Here is a 21,538-nt window from a genome sequence, read left to right as displayed (position 1 = left end):
CCCTCCCTCACTTAAATCCAACTCATTTTCAAGTCATGACATTATCTTCCTGATGTGATGGTCCTCTTCCAGAATAAAGGATAAAGCTTACTTATTCCCTGACAGTTCCTGTTCAATCCATTGTCACTAACCTTCCAGCTATTCCACAAACAAGACACTCCATTTTTTGACTCAAGGCATTCTCTCTGGCTGTCTCCAATGCCTGGTACACTCTCCCTCCTTCACTCCAACTACTAACCTACTTGACTTCCTTTAAGTACCAGTTAAAATTCTGCATTCTACAGGAAGCCCTCCCTGAATCTTCTTAACTCTGATGCCTTCCCTCTCTTAATTATTTCCTATTTATTCTGTTTATAAGCTTGCTTTCTAGATGTTTGCTTGTGTGTTGTCTCCTCCATTAGACTGTAAGTTCCTTCAATCAGAAGTTACCTTTGGCCTTTTTGTTTCCCTAGCATTTAGTACAGTAACTGGCACACAGTAGACACTACAGAAATATTCATTGATTGACTGTGAAAAGTTAAAGAGAGAGCAAGAGGAGCCTTTACAAAACAAAGTGATAGGATGATATCTTAAGGAAGTGATAGGGTTTAGTGAACAGCCCAAGTAACCTGACAAGGGTTAGGTGTTTTTATCCTGTTGCCTCTGAAGTCCATAATAGCTTTCTGATGTAAAGTATTTCATTGTAATCTGGTTTTTTTATTGGCAAGCCATGTATGGTGTATATGGTAAATACTATATAGCACATGTGCAATAACATAACACCTAGAACCTATAGCACAATATTGTATACATAACATATATAATAGATAGTGTACATAACACCTAGCACACACAATATACACACATGTACATGACATACATGACATGCATATGATGGCCTGCCATAATAAGACATATTACATATGTTATTCTTGAATTCTTTCTCCTCTCTGTGCTAGAACCTAGCAATTGCTATTCTTGAAGGACTGAAGTTTCAGTTCACGTCATAAACCCCACTCAGCCAGAACCCCACTAAGGAACCTCCCTGTGGAGGGCAGAATGGGAAGATAGGTGGCACAGGGGATGTGCTCAGAGTCAGGAAGACAGCAGTTTAGATCTGGTAGCAGATCCAGATCTGATAGAAACCAGCTTTGTGATCCTGTGTAAGTCACATAATCTCTGTTTGCCTCAGTTTTCTCATCTGTCATATGAGGATAATAATGGCACCTACTTATAAAGCACTTGCCATAGTGCAACACACAGTAAGCCCTATTATTAGCTATTAATACTGTAACATAGAGGGCTCCTCTTCAGCACTGTATGGCAGTTTGCTTCTCCTATAGCTCTGGATGGCAGGCTTAGGGACTATGAATAAACAAAGAGTAGAGGACGTGAATGCATTCCCATGATCCATGGAGGATAACACAGGCAGATAACACCAACAAATGATTGAAGATTGAAGGTAGAAGAGTTCCTCAGAAGTCAAGGAAAGATCACCCCCACTAGAGGGTGATCACCTCTGCTGAGGGAGTCAAAGATGACATGGTAGCCTTCACATTAGATGGTGAGGCAGTCACTGGAGGTTTCTTCATAGACTGCCCCCTCAGAACCAACATGGGTAAGACGAACAATTCTGTGATGTCTCAACACTTCATTGAAAGCTTCATTTTCCTTCTTTCTAGCCAACTGGTGGGGGTGGGGGTAGGGGTTGAGGTGGGAGAACCTTTTGTGGGAAGATCCAACCCTAAGATGATGTCATCTTCTGCTGGGTTTAAATGATGCAGGAGATATGAGCTGGGATCCAGGATCCATAATAAATTCTTTTTCTAACCGTTTATTTTTTTTCAAAATGGGGAATGTGCCCCTATGAATATGATTATTGTTCCTTCAGTCACTTTAGTGACATTTCACAAGGATTATACACATAACACTTATAACTACAAATATAGTGATGAGAACCCTTTTTGACTGATGACAGGAAAGAACCAGAATATTCTAATTATTCCATGATGTGAATTTATGGAAATTTCATAATATTGGCTTTTAAAAGCATCTCCAGCCCAAGAATGTGCTTATATTCTTAATCACTTCAGATTGACCAGTAATTGGAAGGCTTATGCCTGTGAGGAGATACACTGAATTTTGAGTGCCTTTCCAATGGTGCTTTTCCAACGCTTACCTTGGGAGAGTCATCTGACGATTCTTGTTCTGGTGCCCTTGATAAATATCCTAGCACCATGAAATGACCAATGTCCCAGCACCAATGGGCTGGAAGCCCTGAACTCAGATTTACTACTAACTTGCTAAAAAAAAAATCAGTGTGGCAGATACTGAGCTCCATTACCTTCTTGTTTTAGGAATTATAGGAATATTTTTACTCAGTCCAGTCCAATTCTATTTAACTCAGTAAAGATTAATGACTGAACAAGCATTTATTAAGGACCTATTATGTGCTAACTCCCTCCACCCCCATACTGTAAAGTGACAAAGGTAAAAATAAAATGGGTCCCTGCTGTGTACTTTATACTGTTCCCACATGGTTTTGATTTCTTCTGCAAACCTCTATATTTTGGAAGCTTTTCAATCAAGATAACTTAGAAATTATGAGTATTTGTCATGGTAATATTTATCTAAAACTTTCTTAAATTGTTATGACTCAATGTTGTTTACAACAGTTTTGTCTGTGATGGTGGCCTGGTTTCCAAATAACTTATTTGTTCAATTTGCTCAAGGCTCCCTTGAGGTCTGTATTTGTGTTATGGGTCATTCGTTACTTTATAAAAGATTGCAAACTTCTAATGCATAATTTTAGCCCCTTCTTGCTAAGTATTTGTTAAGTGCAAAGGTTTTGCAACCTGCAGTAATGTGTTACAAAGTTTCTGTTTCCTTGCACAATTTACATTGGTCAATGTCTTAGTTCCTTAAGGATTATCCTTTTGCAATTTTCGGTGGCCATGATGGAATTATTTTGTTCTTCTCATTTGTTTTTATTATTACTTATGCAAACTTTTCAGTAACTTCTTTGAAGTAATAATCTTCATCAATCAGTCCCTAATTCTTTCCTGCTTCTACTTGGCCTCTCATTCCTCATTCCCTAAAAAAAAAAAGGACAAGAATCCAAATTTGGCCATTTTACTAGGACCAGAAATCTAGAATGTTGGGGTTGAGTCAAGACCCAGGCTCAATCTTACATTTGATACTTACTAGCTGTTTGACTTTGGGCAAGTCACTTAACTTCTATGTGTCTCTCACATCTCCCTAGTCTTTAACTTCTAAGTCACCAGTCCAGCTATGATCTGAGTTCATGGTGAGATTTTCAAAGCTAGGAGTCCTCTATGCTGATTAAATCACAGATCCTACGCTTCTGGTGACTCTATGCACATGATCTTAAAGTCATCAGACATCACCCTAGATTAAATAGGGGATGGAGAGACACTGTCAGATTTCAACTGCTTGTTCTGTATAACAGAACTAAGCTACTGATGGCAGAGTAATGTAGGTGAGGAGGGGCATAACAAGAAACCCTTTGCTATTATCTTTTATAAATGCCCATCATTTAACACCAGGATGTTCCCTACCATGTAGACATTTGCTTTTTTGATAAGTCAGGTTTCATGGCCTGCAGTTCACAGGGTTGTGTCTCATTTTCAAAGTCTACATAGGACACACATCAGTCTCTAATTCTTATACATTGTAGTCTCTTGGGTCATTTTGTACTTGAGGCACACTGAGGGTGAGGTCCCAGGGAAGGGAAGGTAGCTTTAGTGAGTGGCTACCCTGTTTAGCACTGGGAAACCACTATGGAAGACCTGGGGAATTGGAAGTGAAGAAATGATGCTGTCTATATATATATATATTTCGAATTGGTATTTTAGCTGTCTCCACTCCCCTGACCCTCAGCACAGCAATGACTCCATCCCCACATTCCAGCATTCCAGACCATAGCTGCGTTTGTTTCTGGTTCCTCCCTTCCTACATTGATTGAAAAATGTCTTGCCTCCCAGTCTTGGCCCCCAGGTTCATCCTGAGCCTGTCGCTGGTGGCACTGCTCCTGCCTCTGCGACATCGAGAGGAACCAGGATCAGGTCACTGTCCAAAGAGAATAGTTTTGGATAGAATCTAGCTGTTGGAGCAAGAAGGCAATAAATAGCACTATTTTCTTGATATACCTCCACATTAAACACTCCCTAAAGTACGCGGTCCCCACTTTAGATGGTGTGTGTGTGTGTGTGTGTGTGTGTGTGTGTGTGTGTGTGTGTGATACAACATTGTAATGAATTTTCAAATGTTTGCTGTTTTGCCCTGTTTTTATGACAGGGAAATTTTAGTGTCTTGATCTTATCCCTATTCTTAGCAGTTACTTTTCTTGTTTTCCAGAACAACTCTAGGCAGCTCATACCCAGAAGAAAACTTTTAGGCAGGAGTTACAGAAACCCAAATTGTCTAGTCAAGAACTGATGGCACAGTGATGCACATAGAGTGACACCATGTGGCAGGTTTAAGAAGTGACGGCTTGGACCAGACTGAAGGTTGAGAAGGGGAAGAAGCAGGGGAGAAGGATGCTCTCAGCTTCTGACTCCTGGGTGGAAAGATAGAGGATACCAGGTCTGGTTGGCTTTCTTTTTTTGACATAGGAACAAGACGGGGCATTTATCTACAGATAAAAGAAGAGTCTCATCATAGTTATGTGACATAACATTATGAATCAAATGAGCTTTGCTCTCCCCCCGGCTGAATTAGATGATTAGATATAGAGCTAGAACAGACCTTAAGAATCAATCACATAATCTAACATTTTCTTTTTTACAGAGGAGAAAACTGAACCCTAGAGATATGAGGAAACTAATCCAAGGTCATACATACAGTAAGCAGTAGATATAGAATTTAAACATAGGTCCTCTGACTTCGAATAATTATTTTTTATGCTATGTAGCTGAGATAATGTCTGTCTATTGCACCACATGTCTAGGGTCATAGACTTCTGAGAGGGAAAGCACCTTAGGAGATCATTTTCTCATCTGTCTTCTCACATAAAATCATAATAATATCTCACATTTATATAGCACTTTAAAGGGAGGGTGCTGACAAATGTTTTAATGACCAGTTCTGGAGAAAATGCATGCAGAATAAACTTTTACATTTAATTTGCATTACTAAACATTTTCTCCATTTTCTTAACTCTAGACAACAGTGAAACAACAAATCAGCCCTGATTTGATAGTTTTCAGAGTGTAAATGCTCATACTGAAAATTTAACAAGAACTTTTGTTAGTCCATTTGAGCTGGGTCCTGTAGATCTTGTGTTGTGTTTGTCCTTCGTTTTCAAAGAGTACTATGACATCAAGATGATGACATGACTTGCAGTTGACTTTGATTTGAGTGAGGGAGGTCTGTGCAAGGTCACCAGCCTCACTTTCTCCTCCAGAGCCATCTGGGTCCAGTGATCAGATATTCATCAGGACAACTAGAGATTTCCTAGGATATAATGTGAGACCCTGGCCATTTTAGGCTAAGGTCTTACCAGATTCTCACTTTGAGTGAGATACGCCCATTCAGTGAATAGACCTCTTTAAGTACTTACTCAAGGTATAGCCCCTTTTGATTAAAAAAAAAAATCAAGCTGGGAGAAGACCCTCAGGCTTCCTGGGTAAAAGAGAAACAGTTACTATTTAGTAATTACATTCACTCTGTGCTAGGTGGGCAGGGAGTAGTTGTCCAATCTATGAGCTCCAGAGTGACTTGGGTTTAAGGCTTGTTCTTTGAGTAACAAATCTAGCCAGTTAACCTAAAGGAGAAAAGGCAGGTTTTGGCCATGGAAGTGTACCTTCCCCTGGGTAGAACACCCAGGCAAGGACATAGGGGAGGGGAAGAGAGGTGAGGTCTTGATGTCATGGTCCCTTAGATCCATTATTTCAGTAGTAGATGGCATAATGAGGGCATCTAAGTGGTGCAGTGGATAGAGCACCAGTGGAGGAGTCAGGAGGACCTGAGTTCAAATCTCACCTCAGACACTTCACACTCACTAGCTGTGTGACCTTGGGCAAGTCACTTAACCCCAATTGCCTCATCCTGGGTCATCTCCTATCATTCTGATGAATATCTGGTCACTGGATTCAGATGGCTCTGGAGGAGAAGTGAGGCTGGTGACCTGCACAGCCCTCCCTCACTCAAAACAAAGTCAAGTGCAAGTCATGTCATCATTTCTCTGATGGCATGGTCTTCTTCGGAAACGAAGGACGAACACACGTAGTAGAGGGAACTCCTAAGTGAAGAAACATCGTCTATCCTTGAAGAATGACACCTGTTCTGCAGCTTACAGTCAGTGAGAATCAGTCAGAAATAGCGGACAGAGGGGTGACTTTGCAATCAGAAGGATTTGAATTCAAGGTCTGTCTCTGATATATACTGACCCAGGTAAGTCTTTTAACTTCTCAGTACTCTGGGCATCTCTCTAGAACTATGTAGTATCTTCCAATTTAAAAAAAAATGTAGTGCAAGCAATATGAACTGCATTTTTTAAAAGAAGAAACTGCCTCAGAGATGCCCCAGCTAATGCATAGCAGTTAAGATTCAAAAAAGGAAATAACGCATATTGTTAATTGAGGATTATGAAAGAAAACAAGATACATGCATATACATACATACACACATGTGTGTGTATATAATAAAGCAAATTATGAATATGAGAAATGAATTTTAAAAATGTTTTCTGCTTTTCCCTGCAAGGAGACTTTTTACTAAGTGGAAACTAAACAGAGAAATGTTAGTGTCCTGATTTTACCCCTATTCCTAAGCAACTAGCTTTCTTGCTTGCAAAAAAAAAAACAAAACTGGAGGCAGCTGGTGAATGATGTCTTCACCACCACCTTAAGTATTACAGGTGACAAGTCACTCTGGAAGGCAGAAGATACATTAGGTTTTATTGGATCAATGGACCCCTTCAAATACAGCCAAATATAAAAAGAAGTGTCATATTCTCTGAAGAGAAGGGACAGCCAAGCATCATTTAATCTCCTGCTTTAGGCAGTATCACTCATGAATCATTACAGAGACAATAAATATCCCTTCCATCTTTAAAGGAAATGCAATATGGTACACTGGGAAAGGAGACTTGGATTCTAATCTTGTCTCTGTCAATAACCACTTGCGTCATCCTGACCAATCTTCAGTTTCTTCATAAGAAACATGGACCAAATGGTCTCTTCTAACATCCTATGATTCTTTGACTTTAGAACCCCAGTTATCATTTGTGCTGACCAATGGTTCCTTAGAGCTCGTAGGGCAGACACAGAGCTCCCATTTATCTTCATAAGGATTAGTTCTGCTCTGATTAAATTCCTAATTTTGCATCTATAGTGTGAGTAATTACCACCAAAATTGTTGTTCCTTGCTGAGAATCACAGAATCTTAGGGTTCTAAAAGACTTTGGGGGACATTTAATCTAACTCATACCTAAATAATAATGATCCCTTTTACAAAATACACTAGAAATGGTTATTCAGACTTTGACTCCACGTCCAGTGAATTTTCCACTGCACCAAACTGATACATACCTATCCTACCAATTTTACAGGGGTGTGGTGAAGCTTGAATGGAAAAAATGGATGTGAAAGTGTTTTGAAATTATAGGATCATAGCTCTAGAACAGGCCGTCTAGTCCATTTTACAGATAAGGAAACTGAAAACCAGCAAGGGTAAGTCATTTGCTCATTATATTTCACCATCTAAAGGATGTAATTTTGTTTGTTTATTTGAGTTAACCTCACCAGTTTTCTTTATTATCCATACTCTAAGCATTGATATATAAACATTTGAAGATATGAGTGCCAGGCAGCTCTATAAATATTATTGCTAGCGCTCCAAATGTATATTTGTTTCTACCTCAGGGAAAGATTTATTTAAACCTAAAGAAAATAGCCAAGAATTTTCTAGTTGAGAGATCTGGAAAAAGCACAGGATAGCCAATCATCACTTCCTACACAGAAAACGAACTACAGTTGGAGCAGTTTCAAGTGGCACATGTCCGTATGTTTTTTAAAATTAGAGTCAAATAGAAATAGTTCAGTCACTTTAAAGTGCCTTCTCCACCTTCAGGTGCTTTAACATTCCCTCTTTGATGCCTGCTGCACAAGGGAAGCTGCTCCTTTGACACCTGGGTGATAGAAATCCCTACTTCCACATTGCCTTGATACCTTTACCTCCCAGTGCTTTGGTGGAAGCGCTGGTGTCAGTCAGCACATCCTCAGTGATCAAGGGGAGAAGTGATAGCACACAGCACTGTCAACTTCACTTCATAGATAATCAATAATTTCACTTTAGCTTCCTCCTCTCCGACCTAACTTTGAATCAGCTCCCTGCAAAGCCTAAATGAAGTGACTTGAGTTTTGTCTTCTTGTTCTAGCTTTTTGTGGACTTGCAAATGAACAGGGAAATGACCAAAAGGTAAGGCAGCAGGAGGGGGAACAGAAGTAGTTAGAAAAGGTTTGTAGATCCATGGGGAGGTTAGAGCTGGAGGGGGCCTTAGAGATCAATTCATCCACACCTCTCGTTTTGCAGATGAGGAAGCCCGGAGAGAAACAGTAAGAGAATCAAGCCCCCAGATTGGTCCAAGGAACTGATGTTGTTGAACATCAATTCAGTTCTTACCTAACTGAAGCAAAATTCTCTGACTTTACAAAAAATGTTAGCAAAAAAACCTGGAACCAAAACATCATTCATTTGTTATATTTTGGTAGTGAGAGAAAATAATACTCATTTGTATAGCATCGTCGAGTTGACAAAGAACATGCTGCAAAACCACTTCATTGTACTTATATTTGTAGTGCAAATTTTATCACCTTCATTTTACAGATAAGAAAACAAAGGCTCAGAGAGATTCACTGACTTCTCAAAGGTCACACAGCTAGTAAGGCATGGAGCTGAGATTTGAACTCAATTCTGAATCCCACTGCAACATGCTGACATTTCCCTTTGCCTAGGTGAGGAAGTAGAGACTTGCTCAGGGTCACATAGCTAATGTGTTAGAGGTTGGATTTCAGCCCAGGTCTCTCATCCCTCTAAATCCTTGGCTCTTTCCATTTTACTGCACCACCAGGGCACACAATAATTGGTTCACCCAAGGGTTCCAGTTTGGTGGGCTTTGGTTTTCTCATCTGGAAAATGAAGGGGTTGGAATAGATGATTTCTAAGATCCTTTCCATGAAACTTTCACTTCTAGCCAGTCAACAAGCATTTATTACAGGCTTACTATTACAGAAGGCAATGCGCAGAGCATTGAATATGCAAAAAAATGCAGAAGCAGCCAGTCAGAGGGCAGAATTTTCAAAGGTTGACTTTAGCAAATTCATGACCTATGATCGCACAGCCCAAGGTGGCGACAATTACTTTAAAAATATATATTTTTCTAGTCTGAAAACAGAAACTCTTGTGGAGCACCTGACCATTCATATGTATACCCCACTCTGTTTTCCCCTAATATCTGGTGCTGCATCAATTATGTTAATGTTAAAAACTTTTTTAGACAAAAGTAGCTGAAGATATGTCCCTGTCCTGACTAACCCAGTGTGTTAGGAGAGTCCTGTAGTTCCCTCTCCAGAGAGTTCCTGGACCAAAGATACCTTCTCTGATAGAAAAAGGAACTTCAAAATTTCCTGCCTAGTCTTGAGAGTCATTTTTTAATTCTTATCTTGCAGGGAAATTAAGGCAAATGTGAAGCTGTGGAAAAAATGTTGAAGTGAAAATCAGAGGGCCTGGATTCAAGTCATTTAACTTGCTGTGTATCTTTGGACAAATAACTTGTCCTATTCTCCCCTTGTGTTGTGGTTGTTTCAGTCATATCTGACTCTTTGTGACCCCATTTGGGGTTTTCTGGGCAAAGATACCAAAGTGGTTTGCCATTTCCTTCTCCAGCTCATTTTACAGATGTGGAAACTGAGGCAAACAGGGTTAAGTGATGTAAAACAGGGAGATTTTATTTGATTGGCCTAGATAATCTCTAAGATCCTTTTTTGGTTTAACATTCTATGATACTATGTTCTAAGGTACTATGGTTACGAGAAAGTAAGCAGAGCAGCTAGGTGGCACAGTGGACAAAGCATTGGAAGTCTGGAGTTCAAACCTAATCTCAGACATTGACTAGCTACATGACCCAGGGCAAATCATTTACGCTGTCCTCTCTAAGTTTCCTCAACGTAAAATGAGGATAATAATTGTTGTGAAGAGGAAATAAGATATTTGTAAAACATCTGACATATAGTAGACACAATGGTTGACCTGGGGCAGGATCTCACAGCCAACATCCATTTATTGGAAATGTGCCTGAGTCTCACAATTTTGAGATTTTGTAATTTTGATTTTCACCACTGAAGCCAAAAAAGCAGATAATCACGAATTCTACCCTGAAAAATAGAGCAAAATTCCAATTCTTAGGATATCTGATGCAGGATCCTTAAAAAGATGGGACCTTGTCTTCAGATATTTCGTATCTCTGTTTGTTTGGAATGAAGGTTTTTTTTTTCATCCATTTTTCTTAGGGTTGCCTTAATTCTGAGAAAGTAAGAAAGTATACTTGCTTAGAGACCTAAGGGAACATTCCTTTATTGCATCCAAATGTGCAGTGAAAAGACACTCTGAGTTCAAATCCTAGACTTTACAAGTTATTTAACCTATCTGGGATCAGTTATTTCATCCTTATAATTAATGAACTGGACTAGATGACCACTATGGTCCCTTCTGGCACTAAATCTATGATCATTTGGCCTTCATTAGGTCCTGGAATGCTTTTAACTCACCAGGAATCATTACCTAAGACTTACTCTATATTCAACTTGTTGGGAAGTGATAGGGTTATGGAAAGTCAGGACAAGAAATGCATTTTGGTTGCAATGTTTCACATATGCTTCTTCTAGAACCACACCCTACAATCTGGGTAGAACTAACTGGCCTGAGAGGGCCAAGTCTGTTTGTTTTGGCATTATTATACCTAATTCATTAACCCTTTGGTCAGTCTTCATGTTGACCCAGGATTTATTGCTCCAAAGAATCCTGACCTGAGATAAATTAATATCCTAAGTAAAGGCCAAATCCTTTAGTTGTCTTTATGTTTTTTAGCCCTAATCCTGGTGGTATCAATGGCCATATCAGCACATGAAGAACAGGTCTAACCCTTTCCCCCCCAGACAGATGACTCCTATCTGAGTTCAACAACCCAATGAGAACGACTGCACTCTGATTCTCAACCCTAGTGCAAAATAGCTGGTTCAAAACCCAAGTGGGTCAGTGCATTCAATAATCTCACAAGAGCTTGAACATAAATTATTGCCCCAATCAGAAAAGGAAATTTTCATCTTGCTCCTCCTCCTAATCCTGTCACAGTCCTGCAGGACACATTTCCATGTGACCATGGATTCATTCACCTCCCTTCATGTGATTTCTTGTGTCTTATTCCAAGTCATATCTTCACTTTGTTTCTCTTTATTCCATTAAAAACAAATTGTCATTTCTTGAGTCTTCTAAACACTTCTGAATGGGATGGTGGGGTGGGGAAGAGAGATGGAAAGAGCCATAAAGAGAGCTATTGTTTTTAGAGCACATCATTACTGGGCTTGATAGTCATGGAGTGTTTGTTCTCATTGCGTGGGCCAATTGTCTTTACTTTGATCTATGGCCATAGCCAAAATACTCCAACTCCCTCCAGCCATCTTGCAAGTGTTGTTGGCTATTGGTCAAAGAAAAATTGAATAAGTGCAGATGGTATCATCATGTAGGAAAAGGAGTTCAAGGAATATGCTCCAGTGATGTGCATAATAAAATTTCTCTTTCTACATACACACACACACACACACACACACACAACATATATGTATGGAAATGTTGCAATCAGCCCCCGAATTGATTTTTTGTTCTAAATTCCCATAAACCCATTAATTCCTAACAAAATTTTTCAGAAGCACTTACACTCCAAAATCTCATTTGATCTTTTGTACCCTGCAATGTGTCTCCTAAGGCAATCCCCAATCCAATCTCAAACTCCATTTCCTTCTTCTAACCAGCACCATTCTCTCTGTCTCTATATCTGTCCAGGACTATTCCTTCTCCCCTAATCTCTCACCTTTAGCCCTTAAACCCAGCTTCCTTTTTACCCAGGCCCCCATAACCATGTTTTAGGTTAGTATTTCCCCTCCCTTAAGAAAACATGCAGAGAGCCCCTAAGTTCATTTGTGCTTTACTGATAACTCATTAAACATCTAGCAAGTAATTTGCACAGTGAAGCCCAAAAAGAAGGTGCAGTTAAAGCTCGAATTTCATCTCTGAGACCTTCCACTGTCATTGTCTTCTTGGTCTCTAATTATCAGAAGAGGATCCAGAGCAGTCACTACTTCCCACTCAATCCCCTTTCCTACTTACTAGATATCAGACTTTGTAGCTGGATTCTAAGATACGCAATGAAAGTCAATACTGTTCATTAAAAGTGGAGAGAAATATCAGTGAAGGGTATTTAATACCAAAGAGAAACTGTACATCTGGGACAAAAACAAGGATTAAGACCAGCTAGCCTGTTGTGGCATATCTGTGCATCATGTTTGGTTCAGGAGGCCTCCCTTCTTGATGGGGGAAGCAGCAGTAGCAGCAGCATCACCAGTTTCTGCTTCCCATAAAGGAGCACAGTGAAGTTCAATTAGTCCAGCTGTGTTGAGCCTGATTTTTTGCAGTCTAGGCACACACAGGGGATGTCCTTCCCAACAGGTCAGATTAAATGGCCCTTTCTCCCTCTGGAAACAGGGAATTTGTAGCAAGGTATGGAGACCTGTGGATAAGGAATAATCCGCAAACTTGAAAGATGAATCTAGACTGGAATGTATATAAATCATAGGTTCTTAGATGCTGGAGGCCAGGCAGTCCTGGGGAAAAGATGATACTTGGGTTCTCAAGCTGGGACCTCTGGGTGTGCATACGCACACATATGCATGCATATGCACATACACAGAGGGAAGTGAGAAAGCACTCGGTTTCTTAAAGATGCCATTTACATTTTGAGCAAAACCCTCCAACCATTTTCCACAGGACCTTTAGCTCTTTTGGGGTAAAAGAACAACCACCTAACCCACAAGTACTCCAGATGACTAGAGACAGCCCTCTTCCCCATCAATTCACTCCTATCCCTCTGCTTTTTTTTTTTTTTTGAGTCAGTGTGGTAATAGGTAGATCTTCACCCCTTATCCTGAGAATACCAACCAAAGGGACAAAATCAACTCCCTGCTCCTAACGTCTCTACAAGGAGTAGAACCTCCACAAAGAAGGGAAAGCAGCCAAGTTCAATCCTCAGAGAGATCCTGAAGCAGTACCTCTTAAATAACATTTCCTTTCAATTTTCTTCTTTTAATTATTTATCATTCATCTATTTATAGAAATATAAAATATATTTATATAGATTTATATAATAAAAACTTTTTGGGGGTGAAAGGGGTAGAAGAAGTGGAGAGCACAGAAGAGCGATGCCTCTCTGCAAGGTTATTTACAGACATACTGGTCAACGATTTCCGTGCATTTCTTGCACTTGACAAAGCAGCACCAGTGAAACTTGCAGTGGCATCTCTCCACCTGAACACTCTTGAACTGGTCATAACCCCGGCCACAACACATCAGCTCACAGCCATCCGTGCCCTCCGAGGTCTTGTTGCAGAGTCGGCCCTGAGTGCCCAGAGAGCCAGTGGTCTCATTTCGAAAGCAGTAGTCCGGGCTGGGGTCTACATAGACCAAGTCCTCAGGGGTGGGCTGATTGAAGCGACTGTTCACTAGCTCTAATTTGCCTTTGCGAGTGATACGCATGGCAGCCGCACTGTCATACTTCTCCTTCAGTTGGTCTCCCACCTTTCGGAACTCAGCCAGCTGTAACCAGCAGGTCTTGAGGCTACAGGATCCTGAGACACCATGGCATTTGCAGGCCACATCTGCCATCTTGTATACAGCCTGCATGTAATGGAAAAGAAGACAGTTAAGGAGAAACACAAGCAGTAGGGAAAAACCTTATACTGTGAACCAAGACCTCACCCATGTGGTAGTGGCCACCCCTAGGAAGAAATTCTTCATATGTGTGATTTTTTTTCTAATCCTTTGATTAGTAGATTGAAAACAATTAACGATGTCTTTACAACCCCTGAGGTTTTTCTCCTCTAAGCTAACTAAGTACCTAGAAGGGATGGTGGGGATGGGATAAAATTAAGTTTCAGGAACAAAAATACAGTTCAGTGACACAAAAGTTCATCATGTTAGAAAAGTTAGGCAGTCTTTCTCTCTTTTGGTTATCACAGGATTGGAGTTTCTAAGATATTTTCAATAGTAGCACCATGAATCGCAACAAGGCATCTCTCCCCTGCCAAAAAAAGGTATCTTTCTTAAAGGCAGCAGAGAACTTGAGAAAGAGAAGTGGGGCTGTATACTTTTGAATTTCAAGGAAGTAGTGAAGCTTCTAGTCCTCCCCCATTAGGCAATATATCAAGACCAGTCTTTCTGATTCCAAGTCCAGTGCTCGATCCACTTCACCATCTAGCTGCCCTAATTCAGTGTTTGCTATGTTAGCCACTGGGGATACAAACACACAAACACACAAAAATAATCCTCAAAGAGCTTCTCTAAACTTTGATGTAGAAATTTTCCCTGGAACTCTGGGGTAGGAGTATAAGAAGCCACAGAGAATGTGAGAAAAGCCTGACTCACCTTTCTCTGAGGTCAGACTCATAGATCCAAAGTCTATACGAGCCTAGAGCTGGAGCCTCTTGTGGGAGGTGTACACACCACCTCAGTCACCTCTGACATGTATTTTCCGATAGATATAAAGAGCATAATTTTTACATAAAACAAATTTGCTGAACCAAAACAATTTGGAGGCTTAGATTAACACCTAGATAATTCTGACCAAAATGTAAAAGAAGATGTGCACTAGAAAGCTGCTTTAAAAGGACTTTCAATGAAAAATCACTCGTGTTGAATGGAATAACTCTGACAGGACAATAGATCCTAATGTGCACATAGTGGCATGTTGAAAAACTAAACATCCAGTCAGAACTCATGTCTCAGGGATTTTACTTAAGACTTCTCATGTCTTTGTCCTGTTCCATGGGAAAAACCCAGCAGGTGCTAGGAAATCATTTAAGCATCATCACCAGCTTATATTTTAATTGTCAAAACACTTCTTTATTTTGTCTGGTGGGATATTATCCTATAGTTGTGGAAACTGATGATCCTAAAAGGCCAAACAGTCTACTTAGGGCCACCCAGAAAGAGTGGTAGGGATGGATATCATCCCTGTTCTCCAATCTCTGGACATAAAAAGAGTTCGGGTATGGAAGATTGGGTAGAAACTTCTCCTTTAACGTATTCAAGGTTAAAGGCAAGAGGCTTAGCCCTGGAAGGTCCAGACACAAGGCATAAAGGAACTGACACCCCATACCAATAAGGCACTTCAAAGCTTGGACCCATAATTATTCCTTCTGAAATAAATCCCTTGTGTCTGGGCCCACAGACCTGAAATTCCATTGGAAAAAGTCCTTAGTGCACAGGGATGGGATCTATCTGGAGGGCCTGGAAGGGAAGGAAGTATTAAGGCACTAGAGCTCTGTGTACATTATCCCTAAGTACTGAGGGGAGGGAGATGGGCAGACACAGGATAACCATCTCTAATGAGAATAAACACTAGACAGAGCAGCAGGTCTCAACCTTTTTGGTCTCAGGTCTCTTTTACACTCTTAAAAGTTACTGAGGATTCCCCCAAAGAGCTTTTATTTATATGGGCTTATATTAGACAATGTTTACCATATCAGAAATTAACACAGTATTGTTATGAAAATTGTTTTTATTTAGGAACCCTCAAGGGTCCTTGGACCACACTCTGAGAACCACTGACCTAGAGATCTCAGGAAGAAGAGAGAAAGAAAGGGAAAGCAAGATTCATCCTTATTAATAAGCGTTGTAAATGGACTTCTACTAGAGTCCAGAAGAAAAATGGCAAAGGTGGAAGCTCCTAAGATCTTCAGACCTTCCTGGTATCTATCAGCATAAGCAAGGAAGAAAGGCCAATTCAAATAAATTCATTCAACTTAATAACATTTAGTTAAGTATATACTGCAAGTATCAGGAACTAGGGATGATGGAAAAAACCAAAGCAATGTCTGCCCTCAAACAGTTCACACTACAGGCAGCATGATATCATGGGAAATGCGCTGGATTTGCAATCAGGAACACAGATTCAAATCTCTCCTCTGCCATTTTCTTCCTGTGTGATCATAGGAAAAGTCATTGAACTTCTCTGAGTTTCAGTTTCCTCACTCCCTTGTAGCTCTACATCCGTTTTTCTATATGATCTCTTATGACTCTTCAGTATAAAATAAGATAATTTGAAGAGAATGAAATCACTAAACATCTGGCCACTCTTTGGGGGATCCATCCTGCCGAGGGGCAGCATACCATAGGTAAGTCTATATTCCATTTCTGACATATCACTGAATCTAAAGCAAAGCCTCTTCTCTACTACTATCTCATGGTGCTTCTGAAATTTTCAAAGATCTCAAAGTCTAGAAAGGGGTTTTGAATTCTTATGTGCCAAAGATTTTTTATAATCTTATCCATCTTGCTATCAATGAGTAAGAGGAAATGCCTTCTACAAGCGAATAAAAGTCAAAGTAGCCCTTAGATTTACCCACCATCAAGAAGTCACAAATTTGATCTACAGCAACATCAAGTCATAAGTGCAACAAACTAAGAATTTTAAATTCTTCCTCAAACAAACAGTGTAAGGAGATAGGAGATGAGTACCTCACACTTAATAAATGTTTATTGAATTGAGGGCCTTTGGCCTCAGAGAGTGATTAATGGCTAAAGCCAGTTCCTTTAAGAGGAGATAAACAGTAGGAAGGAACAGGAATACTAAAAATGGAGTAGACAGGGCCTAGGGGAGAGATAAAGAGCCCAGGAAGAGGTTTGGAGGGGTTCAAGGGAGAAGGAAGGTGTGCTAGGAGAGAAATAAGGCAGAAGGAAGGAAAGACCCTGCTGAGATAACAGCCTGATGTAAACAAATAAACAATTAAGGGCAGTAAAATGAGGAGCCAGCAGTAGATAGTTCAAGACTATATCTGAAATAGCAGCTGTTTCTATTCCATTGCTAAGGGGACAATCTCACAGACTTTGAAAGCTCAAGATCTGTGATTCTAAGAGAGGAGGCACTGTCCCATTAGCTAAGAGAGAAGTCAGGAAGCAGAAATAGCTTTCTAAGTCTTTAATTCCTGCCTAGCAGCCACTGGTGGATCACATTAGTCCCCAAGTGCTCTTAGCTTAAGAATTTATCCTCTTAATTGTTGTCTTCCTACCACTCAGGCTTTCACATCTCAAGATCTCAAATTCTGGTGCCAAACGGGCAGTCGAACGCAGGTGAACTCCTGGGAGGATGTGAGTTAAAAAGATGTCCTTTGGGATCCAAGTCATCTTTAGGGAGGGTTAGAGTCAGCTGTAGTCTCATTGATCTAGTTTATAATAAAGGATAATCTGGGGCAAGGCCACAGACTACAATTTCTTGTATCATTGAAAGCTAGATCTGTATCATCTAAACTAGGATAGATTCAAACCAATCTCTGTTGATTTGAAGTGAGAAAAGGCATTGGGAAAACAGAATTTTACCCAATAGTATATACTATTAGCCCTGGTATATCTATTTTATAGAAATACAGCTGAACTTTGCTATGCCCAAAGAAATAGTTGAACATTTTGAATTACACAAAAACTATTAGGAATGGCTATTCATTGTAGAAATGAATTCACAATAGGATTCCTTTAAATGTCAAGGTTCTTATAGTGGATATAAAATATGAATTGATTTATTTTAAAAAATTGATTTTAGGAATTCATCCATTTTATAAAGTTAGGCACAACTACATTTCTATTAATGGGTTAAAACTGAACTTACAAATTTATCCCTCTTCAGGAAAGTTCACCTCATTAATTCAGCTTTAGTTCTACTACAAGGATCTAGCTAAAGACCCAGAGCCCTGTTCTTCGATACACACCCTTGAATGTCTTACAGCTCAGAGAAAGAATCTGCCACCCAATCCAAGAGGGACAGTTCATTTCATTCACATTTCTCCTGAGGTATCCTAATTTACTAATTTATCACACCATCTCTGTGGGACTCCCTTACCCTGCGACCAGCCTCATTGTTCTGCAAATTCATAAGTACACGGCCCTGCTCCTCTGAACCCTTGGCAAAGTTTTTCTCTCGCTCCCGAGCATCCACAAATTCCTTGGCAAAGCGGTAGCCATACTCCACGTTGTCTCCACAGCCACCCCATAGCCAGTCCCGAGGCAAATCCTTAGGCCGGGCAGTCCTGCTACAGCCACACGTGGAAAGCTCGCCTTCCCGACAGGCTCTGCTAATGGCATTGACCACACCTGCTGCACTCACAGCGTATGTGAAAGCCGTCTCTCGACTACCTAAAAGAAAGAAGAGAAATGATGAAGGAGGCTGAGCTCCACTAAACAGTGGGTCCTACACCACAGGACACAGCTTTTCCTTTCCCTCCCCTCCCATCTAAGTGAAAAAAGTCTTAGTTAAGAACTCTAAAGGAAGCTGGGTAGAACAGATTAATAAACTCCAAATGAAACTCCCATTTCAGAAAAAGCTTTCATGATCTGGTCTAGATGGAGTGATCCCAGTCATCCCAGGGATGCATCAAGATGCATCAGGTGCATCAGATGAGACTAGTTTACCATGCTGTTATGAGTAAGACTGAGTCTTGTTAATATACAGATAGTTGCATTTCAGTGTATGAAGAGTTTTCAGGTGATTACATGGTACTGAACTGTAGGAATACTGTGAAATAAGTATTTCAATAACTAGAGGAGTAAGTGGGATTAATGGGATTGATGATGGGTCAAGAAACACTGTCAGGTCATTTTTTTTAATGCCAAGCACAATTTTTCACTCATGTATCCCACTTTACACCACTACATGCACTTCTTTTAATTACTGCCACAACCCAACAAGATGGTAACAGAGTCAAAATAGAAATGTGAACTAGAACAGACGATAATTAGGCTGTCTCCATAGAGTAGTCTATGGACTACCCAGGGGTAAGCAGACTGAATGGGGAAAATAGTTGTAAAGTTGTCTCAAATCAGCTTGGTAACTCAAGGTGTGATCTGAGCTGCCTAAATTTCAGTGCCCTGAAGCAAAGTCCTGGTTTATCTACTCACCTCTAAGCATAAGATACCTCCGCCCTAAACTAGAGCATTCTTGAACCACACCCACAATGGCTGTAATATCCACCACCTCCTTAGTGTGGCCCCAGTGAATAACCAGACTATTTCCCAAGACCATTTCCCAGAACAATGAGTCATTTTAAAACTTCATAAATTAAATTACATTGAATTCTTAGCCATCTCTCTTCTACTATCACGGTTCATAAGGGGACAGGACCTACATATAATCCCCACTGCTTTATTCTGAATCTCTTGGGAGCAACTGCCTAATAAAATTTGGGAAGACACATGAAGTTTTAAGGTCAATTAAAAGATGTTCCAAAATTTTCTACTTTTTCCTTTGCCCCATTTTTTGGTTATTCAAGAAGCAAGGAGGATGTAGCAAGGTTTGACACCAAACCGCTCTAGGCGATTGAATTCCCTAAGTTAAGCAAGGGTCAGGTTCTGGTCAGTCCTGGGATGGGAGAGGGCCAAGAAAAACCCAGATGATTTCAGGAAGCAGCTCTTGGGATCCAACCACTAGGATTTTCCCCTCTGAGTCAGCATCGAGGCTCCACCCAAGCCAAGGAACTTGTCTCATGAAAGTAGGGTATGGGAGATGAGATTGAGAAGATGGCAACCCAGACGGCCCTTAAGAGAGTTTGAAAAACTCAGAAGAACAAGTAAGGACGTGATAGTCCCATTCTGAATAGTTCATTCAGTGCCATTTCCCTAAGAGTCAGTCCTGGGTTTATACAAGATACATTAGTTGATGTTAGTTTCCAAATCTTCCCTTGCAAATCAACAATTATTCTTATATTGAGAAAGGTCAGTTCTCACTACATAAATGGACTCATTTCAGCGTATGAAGAGTTTTCAAGTGAGTACGTGGTTATGCTACCTTCCTCAGATATTTGAAAGAACCAGTCATTTACCACTTATAGTCACTTCTGAAATCAATCATTTTTTAAAAGTTTTGGACACTCTACTTGCCCTATGGATCAAAGCCACAATAACAAGCAACCATTGATCCATCGGGTTTGCCCTTTACCCGACAGTAACTGTATAATATTGTCTACAGGGGTCCCATTCATATTGCCCAGAATTGGAGGATTACTCCAAAAATACCATGGGAGGTTGCTACAGACTCAGGAAGAAGTCAGGGGGTCACTCTGTTGCTCTGCTGCCCCCTAACGGTCATATTTTTCAGCAACTAGGAGAAAAGGCAAGTGAGAAAGGGCTTGACCTGGGGTAAAACAGATCTGTAATCTTAGAATAACATTTATACATTGTTAGATAGAGAGGACTCTACAGAGAGTGTTTAGGTCAACTTCGCATTTTAATGATGAGGAATATAAGGTTCAGAGTCAAGATCAGAACCCTGAGTTCTCTCTAACTCTAACTCTCTCTACTATACCTACTACTAACCAAGAAAGATAAGGGCACAAAGGGGGTAGCATATATAAGACGATATAGTTGACATTCATATAGCATTTTAAGCTTTGCAGAGTCATCTACATATATTATCTAAACTGATCTTTATGACAACTCTGTGTGGTAGGTATTATATAGGTATTATTATCATCATTTTATAGATGAGGAAACTGAAGAGGTTATATGTCTTGCCCATGGTCGCACAGTCAGAGGATTACTCAGGTCTCTCCACAATCTAAGTCCAGTAATTTTCTACTATACCACAATGATGCTAATCGTGTAGCATAAGGGAATCTGTCTTCTTTGTATTCTATTTTGAGTGGTAGGGTGGGGTAAAAAAAAAAATCCCTATATTACCCTCTACCCTCATAAATATGATTCTCCTATGAAAAGCTGTTGGCACATAAATCTCCATTCCCACTAATCCCAGCCAACAAAACCAGACTGACTCCTCCAACAAAATGAAGTCCTGGGAAGGGTGCTCTGCATTCAAGACAGGGAATGACCAAATGGATTAAAGAAGAACCAAAAAATGGTGAATTATAACACTTACTCTTCAGGCATGAATAAAAACTTCACTCTCAAATAGTCTCCTTTGGAAGAGCTGACTTCTAAGGCTCCCACACACTTATTTATTCATCTTAACCTGGTGCAGAAGGAAGCAGGGAAGGTGCATAGATAGAGATGTATTTTTTTCAACCCCTATTTATTCATATTGGGGTGATGAGTAGAGAGTGGGGGGGAGGAAGACTGTAATACTCAGGCAAGGACAACTGAAGCCCCTTCCCAGGGGCCTAGCCTTCTAGTTTTCCTAAACCAGAAACATCAAATCACTAAAACCCAGCACCCCATGATATGCTAATGACTACTCCAAGGGATAAGCTGCTGCCACTGACACAGT

The 21,538-nt window shown here is 40.3% G+C and overlaps 1 protein-coding gene across 4 annotated transcripts in view; it reads right to left on the bottom strand.

The window, feature by feature from the left end:
- Window positions 1-13,335: 13,335 nt before the first annotated feature.
- Window positions 13,336-21,538, bottom strand: part of WNT5B (Wnt family member 5B) — a 141,675-nt gene continuing 133,472 nt past the window's right edge. For all 4 annotated transcript variants that reach the window (XM_072654124.1, XM_072654125.1, XM_072654127.1 and 1 more), the window contains 2 exons: window positions 18,164-18,456; window positions 13,336-13,947 (listed from right to left, as the gene is read on the bottom strand). In XM_072654124.1, the coding sequence (XP_072510225.1) occupies window positions 13,489-13,947; window positions 18,164-18,456 (752 nt within the window). In that variant the 3' untranslated portion in view covers window positions 13,336-13,488. The remainder of the gene's footprint in view (window positions 13,948-18,163; window positions 18,457-21,538) is intronic.

The sequence above is a fragment of the Notamacropus eugenii genome, chromosome 3 (assembly GCF_028372415.1).
Source record: "Notamacropus eugenii isolate mMacEug1 chromosome 3, mMacEug1.pri_v2, whole genome shotgun sequence".
NCBI lineage: Eukaryota > Metazoa > Chordata > Mammalia > Diprotodontia > Macropodidae > Notamacropus > Notamacropus eugenii.
This window is presented reverse-complemented; position numbering and strand designations above follow the sequence as displayed.